Source organism: Brassica napus, chromosome C5, assembly GCF_020379485.1.
Source record: "Brassica napus cultivar Da-Ae chromosome C5, Da-Ae, whole genome shotgun sequence".
Lineage (NCBI taxonomy): Eukaryota > Viridiplantae > Streptophyta > Magnoliopsida > Brassicales > Brassicaceae > Brassica > Brassica napus.
In genome coordinates, this window is record NC_063448.1 from 1,360,864 (window position 1) to 1,374,387 (window position 13,524).

The window sequence follows — 13,524 nt, forward strand, 5'->3', positions numbered from 1 at the left end:
TTTATGCCTAAAATACATAAAAAAAAAGTTTTGCTTTATTTTTTTGTTGTACCTTTTAAAAATAAAGTTAAAGCATGATTGGTAAAACTAAATAAAAAATTGATGTAAACTTTAATTTTTAAAAGTAAAACTACAACATAATTGATAAAATTTAGTAATTTAAAAATAAATAAAGCTAAAGTAGAGAGAGGTAACAGTCACCTCTATTTTAATTGTCAGAAGAAAGATTTACGGTATGAAACTTTAATATTTGAGTGCAAAAAAGATAAATTTAATTGTCGAAACTATTTTAATCAAGTGATTTGATTTAAAAGTTCTACATCATATCCGAATTTAAAATCCTGAAAATGAAAATTTATACAGAAAAAATAAGGAAAAAAAAATTGCAGGTAAAAATAAGAAACATCCTCCGACATATCTTTTTAGATTCTGTTATCTTTTTTTTTGTTTACATCATTCTGTTATCTAACAGTAAGATGTAACCAGTCTACATGATAGGTTCATAAACCTAGTTCATTTTCAGGTTTATACAACCGTCTTTACTTAAACCCCTACCATTTTTTAAAAATACAAATTTTCAGATTCAAGCCCTTATCTGATCTCTTCCTGACGCCAGTGATCGTTACTAGTAGATGGAGGAGTTGCTGTTTTAAAAGTTTCTCCAGAATATCCACCGCCTTGTGACAGCATAGATCCCCGGAGCTGGAACCGGAAAACAACAGAGAGGCTTTTCACCAAACGTGAACCATCCTCCACCACCCTAATGTTCCCTTGCGTTAACTGTGTCCACACACCAAGAAGATCCCCATTAACATATTTTTACATACTATAGCAGACAACAACAAAATAAACAAACATGTCTAACCTTCACAATATCTTCACTGCTGTTGAAGCTCGGGACGCTACTAGTCTCTACCTCGAATCCGAATTTAACTTTGATGTATTCTTTCGAATAGCATTGTCGCCACACCGCTTCTTGGCTATCTACTTCTGAGCTTTCCGGTGAAACCAAGAAAGTCACATTCCCTCTGATCTTCCGGTTCACTAAACCTTCTAGCATATGCAAGACCACTTGAAACACCTTTCTAGCATCGCCCACGACGTAATCAGGCAATGCTCTATCAACTTCCGTCGAGAAACCAAACCCGTTCCCCACGCATAAACACCTCGCCAAGCAAGCCGTTTCCTTCGCAACAGAACGCAAACTGAAACAATGCGTCTCACCAGGACGTGTTATATCCCCAGCATTGCTCACGAGGTGCAGCAATAGCTCGCTGGTTCTACCCATCGCGTCGACGATAACCTTTTGGTTCTCTTGTAATCCCCCGTCTCGAGTTATCATAGGCAACAAGCCGAGGATGGACCGTACAGGACGCCTCATCGCATCCCCCATCATCTCCTCGAACGCAGCTTTGGCCTGGTTAGCTCTCAGCGCGTTCTCCCTCGCCACCTGAAGCGCACGGTTCTGTTCCGCGAGCTTCTCTCTCATTAGCTGTGATTCTAGAAGAATCACAGCGTGAGAGATGGCTACCGCGACTTGATCAGCCACGACCTTAACGATCTCCAGCTCTTGGTAAGTCCAGCTCCGCGACGGAAGCACACAAACCAAGATGGCGTAACACATGTGGATCGCCTCGGGCGTCCCGCCTTTAAAGTTACAAACACGAAGCATGGGGACTCTGATCCCAACCGTCTGGCTGTCTGGCTTGCCTCGGCTAGTAACCGAGGCAAGCGCAGAGCCAGGATTTAACATATTCACCTCTTCACTTCTCTTAATCCTCACAACATCAGACTCAGTGATCGGTATCGAAAACCCACCACCGTAACCACCACCGCCGCCCGCATTATCATCGCGGTGCCCCGGTCTCAACTCGTGAGTAAGATTCATCTCCGTTTTAATCTCATTAGGTATCCAAACCGCGCAGTTCTTTAACCCCAGAGTCTTCGACAACTCCACAAGCGTGGTGTACAGTATCGTGTGCCTATCCAACGACGTCCTTATCTTGCTGGTGAGCATACGTACATGCAAACTTGTCTCCGTCTGCTTCATTATAATCCCAACCTCGCGGCCAAGCTCTCTCGTCTTCTTATTAAGCATAAACTCTCGAACCTTTGCTTTTAAAAGCAAAGGCAAGAGAGTGACGAGCGAGATGGCCGTGAGGAATGAGACGATCCCAGTCAGCATTTTGAAGACGGTGACAGCTGTCGTGACCCAGGCCCAGTGCGGCCCGTAAGTGAAGCCCGCGAGGAGATGGGTCATGCCGCAGAGGACGATGAAGGCAATGAACTCGCAGACGACCCAGTTGTAAGGGGAAGGCACGTTGGTGCGGCTGACGAAGTAGAGGAGCTCGATTGGGATGGAGAAGTACGCGACTGCGATTAGGAAGTCGCCGGCTTTTTGGGATTGGAGGATTGCCTCGAAGGTGAAGAAACTGTCTTCGTCGTCGCAGTTGCATATCGACAAGCTGCCGGCGACGGAGGCGGTTAAGAAGAAGAATAAAAGCACGTGAACTAACAATTTCTTCAACATCGATTACTCTTTCTTCCTGAAATAAATATATAAAATAAAAAGGTGAATATCAAATTCAGATATGACATTACCTATGAACATGGTGAGTATCAAAATCAGATTAAATTTCTTGGAGGAGAGCAAAGTTAATTGAAACATTATACTATAATCTATGATCTTTCTCATCACACAGACCCCACACACAAAAAAAAAAAAAAAATCAAAATCCGTAAAAAGCCAAAAAAATGTGTAACAGCGACGACAATTAAGAATATATTAACTTGCATTTCAGAAACAGTTACCTGCAAATGCGAGTAGTTTGATTATACAAACGATCAGCCAACGTCTCCACCTGTTTATCTATTTGCCAGAAAAAAAAACTATTATCGCTCCCTCTATCTAGCGAAACTCATAAGAATGTAGAGAGACAGAGAGAGATGTGTGTGAGTAAATAGTGAGAGAGAAGGAGGACTCTGAGAGTAAATTGTGTTCTGGAGAGAGAGAGAGAGAGAGAGAGAGGAGGAATTGGGGGAGGAGACTGACGAAAGAAGAACTGGTGGGGCCTATAAACGGAACATGAAGAGAACATAGACGCTTTTCGTTTGGAACACAACACGAGCACGACATCTTCACCTACGTGGACTCTTACCTAAATCTATTATCAGATTCTTATTTTTTTTTATATTCTTAATAGGGAGTTAATGACTGTAAAATAAAGAAAACTGACTGTAAACATATCGGAAACAAATTACAATTACAATTATGGTTTTATTTAATAATTAATTGTGGAGTTCATTTTTTTATTTAATTATTTTATTTTGAGTTTTATAGCTTTTTCTGTTTATATTTGTCATAATATTTTATATGATGGCCTTGCATTGCTAGTGATTTTACATGATCACTAAATAACAGTTTAAACTTTGAAACGAAAATGCATTTAACAATGATAACTCCTAGACTGTGAAGTATATATAGTAGTCAAAAGAATAACTACATGGCACAACTTCTAGTCTTCTACTACGCATTATTTTAACTAAATGGCAAAGACTTGTGGCTGACATGAGTATATTAGTTATATTGTTCTACTGATTTGATTAAGATGCTTAGCAGATAATTAAAACCCACTTGCTCGTTTTAAGAAATTCGTTTCTAACACGTTATGGTTGCCCGATATATAGCTTGACCTACTAGCTTCATAAACATGAGTTTGTTTCTTTTGTTCCTTTTACTAGACATGATTCAGTTAAACACTCCATCTATGCTTTTCTATTCATAACATACCGAATCATTTATTTCGTGTGGGCCTAACTTAAATCTTATCGTTGAAGGAGCCTTGAGTGCAAGAGCATCTAACTGGATCCAAAATCACTAAAAATATCACATAATGAGACTGCTTACTGTTAACTGCAAGTGTTTGAATGTAATTTTATCATCATCATCTGAACTCAGTAGTAATATTTTAGGATGAGATTTCATAACAAAAGCACCAGTGGTCTAGTGGTAGAATAGTACCCTGCCACGGTACAGACCCGGGTTCGATTCCCGGCTGGTGCAGTTTTAATTATTTTTTTCCTTATTTGTTCCAAGGTAACGTGCTTTGTCTCCCTTCTCTGTCCATTACCTCCTCGTTCAGGCAAAACAAACGTCCTTGTTTTTAAAAAATGCCAGGTTAAATGCATGCATCATTAACTAAAAAGGGAAAGAATGCATGCACCTTTGACTATTAAAGGTAAATTACATAATCATTTTTACTTTTTGCATGAGACCACAACCTCTTTACGAAAATAAAAGAAAATTCTGTAGACCACATATAGCTTTGTATATAAGGCCAACGTCAGTCAATAGAGGGGTGGGGGTAAAGAAAGTCTGTATATTAATAGTAGTTAACTGCTAATTGATCAGTTGGCAGAAGAGTGATCATAAATTATCTTTTTACTAATCTGTTAATCTTACAACTCATTCTTGAATTCAACCCGTATACAGACAGTTATAGTGAAATTGAAAAAGTGAACCACACACGTCTGTGGTCGGACGGTCAAAGCGTTCTGTGGATCCCAAAAGATCCGAGTTCGAATCCGCACCACACCAAATTTCTATAGCGCGTGGCTACCGGAGCTTTCACGCTCTCTTCCGGAGAATGGTTTACCATTTTAATTTTTTTTTTTTAAAGTGCATATATAACCAAATAAAGTACAATACTTTTTAGTTACATTGCTACATCAGTTCTATAGTATAACATTTCTCTTTTTTTTTGATAAAAAAAAGGTATAACGTTTCTCTATTTGTTCTATAGTATAACACGTCTCTAATATTTTTTTGATAAAAAAAAACATTTCTCTATTTGTTTGCAAGAAAATTAACGCACCTACTAACAATAGTACTGTCTTCTCTTATGTAAGCATATCAATATCATACGTAGAAAACTGGCTTTCGTTGTACTATTTTATGAATTCATTTTTGTGATAAAGTAGATTAACAAAATTTACACGATCATCACAAAATCTTGTATTATATATTATGTTTTTTCCCATAATTTCATCTTGGATATTTTCATGAGTTCAATACTATATACGAAGAAACAACGTCAACCCCAACATACATCTTGCATAAAGATAAAACTCAATATATATTGCTACGTACATAACGTATAAAATATATATATGTTTATAAAACCCATAGGATCGACATATAAAGTATATATAGATATGCATGTATGTGGTAGCCCTAGTATTAATTAAGAGACGGTTAATTTGGCCATGCAAACGGCTTATTCGACGACGGCGCTGGCTGGTAGTAAAACGGAGCGGCCGGGTGCTGCCACTTCTTGAAAATTGGAGGCTTCTCCACCTCTTTTCCCCACCGTTGCTCATCCCTCTTCGTCACCATGGGTGGCTTCGGTGGCGGTGACTCCGTAGGTGATAGAAGGGGAATGGGCACTTTCCAATTCGCTTCGGACGGGTTTATCTTTAGAGGTGGTGGAGCCCGCCTCTGCAGCCTACTCGACTTCCGATTCCCACCGCCAGATATATTTCTCGCCGTGGAAGACATCGCCGGTGTTTTTTGATCTCCTTTGTTTATAATGTATATGAGTGGGGAGTATGTGTGCTATATATAGTGGGGTGTGATCAAGTGTGTTTGGCTTGGATTTTGGTTAAAACGGTCGAATCTTTTACGATTAGTTTTCCTCTTCTTTTCAAGTATTTAAAGTATTTTTCCTTTTGACTAGTAGACTATTAGACTAAACTGATCAATTTATGAGTTTGACTATATTCTCTTTTGCGAGGATGATAGGAACTCTTTTCCCCTCCTTTTCATTTTTGGTTTCTAAAAATATTTTCTTTAGTATTGTTGGAAAATATTAAGAAATAAATTAGTTTTTTTCATAGTTTTGCTAACCAAATTTTTGTAGGCTTCGATCCATTTTTTTAGTCTCCCTCTGACAATACAACTTGTAAATCTATGGCAATACGTGGGTTTCAAAGTATAGTTTAGGTTGATACAGTCGGGTGAATCAACTGTTTTCAGCAGTTAACCAACTCTGGTAATTGCATTCAGCTTATAAAAGAAATATCAAAAGAAAAAACTACTAACTATTTTTCCAGTCAGTTTTTAGGTTTGGCATTATTCATAACTTTTGTTAATACCTAATAAATTTCTGTATGTTTTTTAAAAGCAAAAGAATGATAAAGACCATATGAACTTTAGGACCAAGGAGATAATATAACTTTTGTTTCTATACCAACTTTAGACTAACCAATCCCTTTATTACCTATTTTAATTTCTGAGATTTTGTATGCCACATATAATGGAAAGAATCATATTCTAGTTTTAACCAAAAGGTAATATATCTTTGAATAATTAATCACTCTCTTAGTATAATTACCATTGAAATTAGCGGCTCATATTCTTCAGAAATAACCTTTAGCAAAACCCAAGTCATATATGACAAAATTTTGATGTGACATTGTATTTTCGCAGATTAAGCTTGTCCATTGGATCACAACCAATATAAAATAGATGTGCAAAAATTAAAAACTCTCGTAAATACCACTTGTAAGTGTTTAAACGGTTTGTAATGGACGGATCACATAACTCGCTTTGCGTAAACAAACTTTTTTGTTCAACATTTAATAATTTTTGTTCCATTTATTTTCACAGTGACATAAATAAAAATAAAATAAAAGATTGTAAACAGATTAGTTTTAATGATAAAAAATAATGCAGCAAAAAATTGGTTTATGCTGCCAAAAATTGTCGGAACAAAAAAAATTATGATAAAAAATACTGTCGGAACAATAAAACAAAAGAAATTCTTAGATCTTAAAGATAAATAAAAACTAGAAGAAAAAAAATAGAATTGTGGCCAAGTGTAGTATCCTACAGTAGAAAAAGTTGCAGGGAAGACAAAAGAAGGTAGAGCTTGAAGACATGAGAAGCTGTTCTAAAGCCTGAAACACGTTTGTGGAAGAAAAGAATAGACCAACTCTAAGCAGCTTTAGGCTTGGGTGTCCTCTTCTTCAGGTTGCTGCTCTTTGAGGAGGTCGTCGTCCTCGAATTCTTCATTCCGATGAAAAATAGCAATGCCCCGAGAAGCGCAACACTCTGCGATAAAACATTACAATATGCCATAAGAGGACCATTTTTTATTGTCAGGGCAAACGCAAAGCTAAATGAAGAGAGGTGTGTTTTAGACAAAACCTGCAAGAACTCAGCCAACAGAAGAGAGAATTGGCGGTCCTCGGGTCCATAGTTGTAGAAATCATATAAGATGGGACTAACAACCACCAAGTAGAAAGCCTACAAAACAAAGTCAAATGAAAATCAAAAATTCAATACAAACACCTCAACTAAGTTTTGAATATTTATAAACAGAGAAACGAAGAAGTCATTCTAACCAGAAGATAGGCACCAAAGATGTTGCCAACAACAAAGAGTAAGCCTCCTAGCCCTTTCAGAGCAACAATTACCGATACGACTTGCTTCACCTTTTAAACAGCATAAGAGACATGAAGACAAGGAAACATATGTTTAAGGCTTTAACCAATCAACAAAAACCAGACAATAACCTCTATGTCGGGCAATGCTACTCCTAATCTGGAAGAGAGGTGTGATTTGGCCAGACCAAGCTTGGGAGCCAACTCTTTAGCTGCTGGACCACCGTCAGCTCCAAAGTCATTGAACCTAAATAATATATCCCACGAAGATTAGTTCAAAATTTAGTAATATCATCGACGTCATTTGAGAAAATCTTTAAGCGTATAACTATTAAAGCTTTCAAGCAAACAGATGCGTCTCTCCAATTATAGACAAGATCACAACAACGTATCAAACTGAAATTCAAAGAATGTTCAGAAAAGAGATCTCTATCAAAAAGTACTCAACTTCGAGCTAGATTCATCAATTAGACAAACCCTAGATCTACAACCTAGATGCCGTTTAGACCAAATCAAACAAGCTTTGTGAAGGTTCTCTATCAAATCGAAGCTAAGCACGATGGAAATTAATCGAAGAAGATTAAAAATTGAAAACGCGGGTTCGGAGAAAATCGAATCGGAGAAGGGAGGGAGGGGATTTAATAAAAAGGACTCACATTTGCCAAGCGGAGAGGATGAAGAGAGAAGCGAAGAGAACTCTTCCGAGAAAAGAGAAGAAACCCATTTTTTCTTTCTATCTCAAGGGTCGCAGGTCTGGGTTTGTCGTCGGAGAGAGAGGGATTCTTTTCCCGGTCGGAGCTTATGTTCTGTTCTGTTCTGTTCCTCTGCTTTGTTTTTTTTTATATCTCTAGAATGTTTTTTTTTTTTGACAAAACCAAACCGAACCAGTTAAATTAGTAAATACCAAACCAAATCTTATTTATAAACTGATTGGTTTTTTTTTTAACGCCGGATAATTATGCTATTACAACTATGAAAAATATTACAGACGATTCTACAGCCGACAATTCTACCTACCGTATGAGGTTTCACGTCTGACTGCATCACCTGAGCTTGACGGTACTCCTTGTGACATGCTGCAGATCTCTTGTAAGCCTTTTCTTCTTTAATTCGCATAATTCCGCCTTCTCCAGGAATTGAAACTCAGAGCTCTTGGTGTAGAACCATTAATGAATCTTTGGTCAAACCACTGGACCAAGGGAGCTTCCACTAAAACTGATTGGTTTATTGTCTTAAAACTAGGGGTGGACAAAAAACCGAACTGAAACCGATTCAAACCGAACCAAAGTCTATTTCAAATCATTCAGTTGAAGATTTCCTTAATTCAAATGGTTCGGTTCGGTTCGGTTTACCGAGAAACCGATGTGTTTTTGTAATTATTTAAATTAAAAATATTAGTAATACCAATATACTAAAATTCTAATACCAAACCACATATTTTCCATTTTTCATTCATTAACATATATTCTTCTAACCGAATATGTAATCATTAAAATATTTGATTTAAAAGAAATAGAAAAGTCTGTATTTTCATATTCTTAAATATGTAAACGTGGATGTTAAATGTAAACCTAAAATCTAAAGAAAATTTTATTAAAAACAAATTTTTTTTTTCACAGCATCACATGAAAGATGATTCATTGTAGGCGTTTAAATAATGATATAAGAGACATAACTAATGATGTTAGTTTTTTTTAGTAAACTTTAATTTGTTTTAATTATTATATATTTTGTGACTTTTAAAGGTTTTTGTTTCAGTTTTATATTGAATTTAGTTCACATAGTTTATGTTTAGATAATTTATGTTTTAAAACATAATTTTTCTTAAAAAATTAAACTAAAAAGAACCTAATTAAACCGATCCAAAAAATAAACTCAACCAAACCGAACCGAATATAAACTGAACCGAACACAAACCGAACCGAATATAAACTGAACCGAACACAAACCGAGCCGAACACAAACCAAACTAACCGTGGTTTATTTCAGTTGGAAAAATACTAAAATCAAACTAACCAAACTGAACCGAACCCGAACCGAACCGAGAAAATAACCGAAGTGCTCATCCCTGCTTAAAACTCAAACACACTCTAAACCAATTTACTGTAATGATTTTAATTAAATCATAACTGGTGAAATTTAATAGGAGTATAAACGTATCGGGCGGGATATATTAATATTACAAATTACTTTTTTGTAAACCAGAATCGGATAAAATTTAAATAACTCAAACTCAAATCCAATTTTTAAGTAATTTCTGTAGAACTATATGATAAATATATAATTAAATTGTGTAATTACTGAACGACATATGATATTAAACATATAATATAATGTATATAAATCTTATAATATATATTTAAATCAATTAATCTTTATCAAAATATTTTTGTATAATATATTTTGGTTTGGATTTCATAAATTTTACGAGCTTTCTTTTGTATCCAGACTAAACTGTTACCAATATTTTTTTTTTAGCAACTGAAAAAAGGGTTAAACCCGGGTCTATTTAAGACCCAAACCTAACCTCTAGGTGGAGGTACAACCCACGGATAGACCCTCTCCTGGGCATTCAAATGAGCCGAAAGCATAGCTCATATCCGTGTGGCCAGTGGGAATCGAACCCGGAACCGTATCGGGGCCGAAGCTCCCTCAAGTACCACTAGGCTAACCCTGCTGGTTCTGTTACCAATATTTTCTTTCTATTTAATTCAGAAAATGAGGTGTAAACTAGATTACTAGTTAATAAAAAAGTATTTATGGAAAATATAGAAAAACTTTCAATATGAGGAGAGGATTATTCAACCCATTCGTTTTTAAGTTTTTTTTTTGAGTTTTCCTGGTTGTGAATGTTTATGCTGACATCATGCCAACAAAAACTGCAAACGTCATCAACGGTCACTGTCGTTCCCACACACCAAAGACCAATTTTTCAACCATGGAATGTCGCTGCTATGCCTCTCTTATCTTTTCCTTCAACCATCTCCAACCCATCCCTATTCTTATTTTTATATTTTTTTCTAAAATAGAAAAACTATATTATAGATGGAAATTGATACCATTTTGCTTATACTCAAAAGCAAGGAGATATTCTCTTAATCACTTATCGACCAAACGTATACCATTTTTCTTGATACTCAAAAGTCACATCAAGATCAAGATTACGTGGAACGTTCTTCTTCTTCGTCCTATATATGGCGCAGCCTTTGTAATAAAATTTGAAATATTAGTCAATAAAAATATTTGTGAAAAATATAATAAAACTTTCACTATGAGGAGGATTTTTTTCGATCAATATGAGGAAGATTATTCGACCCGTTAGTTTTAAGTTTTTTTTTTCAAGTTTTCCTCGTTGTGACTGTTTATGCTGACATCACGGCCAACAACAAGTGCTAACGTCATCAACGGTCATTGTCGTTCTGCACACCAGAGACCAAATTTCAACCATGGAGTGTCGCTGCTATGCCTCTCTTATCTTTTCCTTTACCTAATGCTCATAACAAATAATAGTATATACCTATAAGAGTACTGCCTTAATCACTAATCGACCACAAGATCGAAAACGTAAACCATTTTTCTTGATATTCAAGTCACATCAAGATGCAGACTACGTATAATATTCCTTTTCTTCTTCGTCCTATATATGACGCAGCCTTTGTGAGAAATTTCGAAATAGTTTCAAAAAACAAATATGGAGCTCGACTCTTACAACGAGCGCAAAGCTTTCGACGAGACCAAGGCAGGAGTTAAAGGTCTCGTCGATGCTCACATCACTGAGGTTCCTCATATCTTCCGTCTCCCTCAAGGTACCTTATCCGACAAGAAACCCTCTGTTTCTGCCTCTGCGATCCCTGTTGTCGACTTGGCAGAAGTAGACGTGTCACGTGAACGTGTCGTTGAGAAGATCAAAGATGCTGCAGAGACTTGGGGATTTTTCCAGGTGATCAATCATGGTGTTCCTTTAAGCGTTATTGAAGAGATCAAAGGTGGAGTTCGCAGGTTTCATGAGCAAGATCTCGAAGTTAAGAAATCTTACTTCACGCGTGACCCCACCAAGTGTTTTGTCTACAATAGTAATTTTGATCTGTACAATCCTTCTTCTCTATGTGTTAACTGGAGAGACACCTTCGTTTGTTGCATGGCTCCCGATCCTCCAAACCCTGAAGACATACCATTGGCTTGCAGGTATAAATAAATATTGTTTTCTCATCAAAAATCTGTGGAAAAAATATTGATTCTAACTAGGGCCGGATTTGAGATTTTGTGGGATAAAAATATTTACTAAGATTTTAATAAAAAAATATTTATATAATTTGTAGGCTGATTTTTTTTGTATATATTGATTCTGACTAAGGCAGGGTTTTGTGGGATAAAAATATTTACTAGATTTAATGAAAAATATTTATATAGTTTGGAGGTTGATCCCCTATACTATATTTGCGAAGTGATTTTGCCATATGTCATCTTTACAATCAATTTCACAAAACAAATATGACATGACCACTGAAATTGATGACATGGTTTCCGAAAAAAATATGACATGAATAATTTTATTTAATGCTGATTTATATTTTTGGCAAACTTATTAAAATATGATAATAATTCATATATTACATTTAATATTGATATTTCTTTTTGGTAAACTTTTTTTAAATATGGTAATAGCTCATACATCATCTATAAAATAAATATATTAATATATAATTTTGTATAATTATACAATTTGTATTACCAAAGCTTTCAAAGTTTCTACAATTTTTAAAAAAATTTAAATATCTAATCGTAAAATCATTAGTTTCTTATATATCTACAAATTTTATAAATATTGTTTAGGCTAAATTTTTGATAATTATATAATTTTATATCATTTTTATTAGTTTTATACAAATTGTTTAATATATATCAAATTTTTATTAAACATTAGTAAGAAAATAGTAAAATCTATAATATTTAATAAATTTTATTTTTAAATATAAGTTAGATTTAAAAGATTTCTTACTGCACATGGTGCATGAAAACACTTAGTTTCTTTGTATATAACTCTAAAAAAATTTGGGAACCAATGTCAATATTTTACTATATTGTGCTCAATCCGGTCATGAATTTCTAACTGACATCATTGGCTCAGGGATGCTATGATTGAGTACTCGAAGCATGTGATGACCTTAGGTGGTTTTCTCTTTGAGCTTCTCTCAGAAGCTCTTGGTTTACACTCGGAGATACTTAAGAGCATGGATTGCATGAAGGCTTTGAATGTGGTCGGCCATTATTACCCTCCTTGTCCACAACCCGACCTAACTTTTGGCACAAGTCAGCATTCCGACAGCTCCTTCATCACCATTCTTCTTCAGGACCAAATCGGTGGTCTTCAAATTCTTCGTAAGGACTCTTGGGTCGATGTCACTCCTCTTCCCGGAGCGCTCGTCATCAACATAGGAGATTATTTACAGGCAATATATCATTTTGGAGCTTTTAAAAGTATAATATACAATGCACTTTTGCTGAGAAACTAGGACACCTTTTAATATGCAGCTAATAACGAATGACAAGTTCATAAGCGTGGAGCATAGGGTGCTCACAAACAGAGCAGGACCGAGGATTTCTGTCGCGGGCTTTTTCAGCACAAATATGCTTCCCAATTCAACGGTTTACGGACCAATCAAAGAGCTTCTTTCTGAAGAAAACCCTCCAAAATACAAAGACTTCACTTTAGAAGAATACAACAAGGGGTACTTTGAGAAAGGCCTTGACGGAACATCGCATCTGTCTAAGTTCAAGATATGAAGAACATCTGAGTTAAAATATATGTGCATCAGTTCTTGTCTTGTTTTCCATTTTAAGCTACTTTATTTCCCTCTTAGCTCCCCTATAACTAAACCACTACCAAAAGTAAGTACAGAAATTGTGTGTCGGCATTTATTAAATTCCCATCGTAACAGCTTTGTATTGGATCAACAGAAATAAAATCATTCTTCGTGTATCAGAGAATAAAAGTTGTTACTTCAATGTTGGTGCTAGTTATCATTAATTATGCAAATTTTATGAAAATGTTCTTAAATTAATAGATAGTAGTGCTAATTA

General features: G+C 35.6%; 4 protein-coding genes and 1 non-coding gene across 5 annotated transcripts; 2 read left to right on the forward strand and 3 right to left on the reverse strand.

The window, feature by feature from the left end:
* Window positions 1-321: 321 nt before the first annotated feature.
* LOC106371023 (ethylene response sensor 2-like) lies at window positions 322-3,056 on the reverse strand. The gene is made up of 3 exons (XM_013811042.3): window positions 2,812-3,056; window positions 866-2,546; window positions 322-780 (listed from the first exon to the last, which is right to left on the reverse strand). Exons 2-3 carry the CDS (start codon window positions 2,528-2,530, stop codon window positions 592-594), a joined length of 1,854 nt encoding a protein of 617 aa, XP_013666496.2. The 5' UTR covers window positions 2,531-2,546; window positions 2,812-3,056; the 3' UTR covers window positions 322-591.
* Window positions 3,057-3,992: 936 nt separating this feature from the next.
* TRNAG-GCC lies at window positions 3,993-4,063 on the forward strand. The gene has a single exon. It is a non-coding gene; the product is annotated as a tRNA-Gly (tRNA).
* Window positions 4,064-4,999: 936 nt separating this feature from the next.
* On the reverse strand, window positions 5,000-5,825 carry LOC106399176 (uncharacterized protein At4g14450, chloroplastic-like). Its single transcript, XM_022703781.2, has one exon. It carries the CDS (start codon window positions 5,555-5,557, stop codon window positions 5,255-5,257), a length of 303 nt encoding a protein of 100 aa, XP_022559502.1. The 5' UTR covers window positions 5,558-5,825; the 3' UTR covers window positions 5,000-5,254.
* An 867-nt stretch (window positions 5,826-6,692) lies between these two features.
* On the reverse strand, window positions 6,693-8,330 carry LOC111212176. Its single transcript, XM_022713614.2, has 5 exons — window positions 8,100-8,330; window positions 7,576-7,690; window positions 7,405-7,494; window positions 7,208-7,306; window positions 6,693-7,111 (listed from the first exon to the last, which is right to left on the reverse strand). The coding sequence occupies exons 1-5, from the start codon at window positions 8,165-8,167 to the stop codon at window positions 6,995-6,997; spliced, it is 489 nt and encodes a 162-aa protein (XP_022569335.1). The 5' UTR covers window positions 8,168-8,330; the 3' UTR covers window positions 6,693-6,994.
* Window positions 8,331-11,091: 2,761 nt separating this feature from the next.
* LOC106399167 (1-aminocyclopropane-1-carboxylate oxidase homolog 6-like) lies at window positions 11,092-13,449 on the forward strand. Its single transcript, XM_013839636.3, has 3 exons — window positions 11,092-11,628; window positions 12,572-12,893; window positions 12,976-13,449. The coding sequence occupies exons 1-3, from the start codon at window positions 11,135-11,137 to the stop codon at window positions 13,225-13,227; spliced, it is 1,068 nt and encodes a 355-aa protein (XP_013695090.1). The 5' UTR covers window positions 11,092-11,134; the 3' UTR covers window positions 13,228-13,449.
* The last annotated feature ends 75 nt before the right edge of the window (window positions 13,450-13,524 follow it).

Bases quoted from the DNA above. Each gene is read 5' to 3' on its own strand.
- LOC106371023 (XM_013811042.3), bottom strand. From the start codon at position 2,530: ATGTTGAAGAAATTGTTAGTTCACGTGCTTTTATTCTTCTTCTTAACC. The intron at 781-865 runs GTTAGACATGTT...GTGTGGACACAG, and splicing joins GCAGTGAAGATATTGTGAAG to TTAACGCAAGGGAACATTAG.
- LOC106399176 (XM_022703781.2), bottom strand. From the start codon at position 5,557: ATGTCTTCCACGGCGAGAAATATATCTGGCGGTGGGAATCGGAAGTCG.
- LOC111212176 (XM_022713614.2), bottom strand. From the start codon at position 8,167: ATGGGTTTCTTCTCTTTTCTCGGAAGAGTTCTCTTCGCTTCTCTCTTC. The intron at 7,691-8,099 runs GTGAGTCCTTTT...TATATTATTTAG, and splicing joins ATCCTCTCCGCTTGGCAAAT to GTTCAATGACTTTGGAGCTG. The intron at 7,112-7,207 runs GTTTTGTCTAAA...GTTTTATCGCAG, and splicing joins TGTTGGCTGAGTTCTTGCAG to AGTGTTGCGCTTCTCGGGGC.
- LOC106399167 (XM_013839636.3), top strand. From the start codon at position 11,135: ATGGAGCTCGACTCTTACAACGAGCGCAAAGCTTTCGACGAGACCAAG. The intron at 11,629-12,571 runs GTATAAATAAAT...TCATTGGCTCAG, and splicing joins GACATACCATTGGCTTGCAG to GGATGCTATGATTGAGTACT. The intron at 12,894-12,975 runs GCAATATATCAT...TTTAATATGCAG, and splicing joins ACATAGGAGATTATTTACAG to CTAATAACGAATGACAAGTT.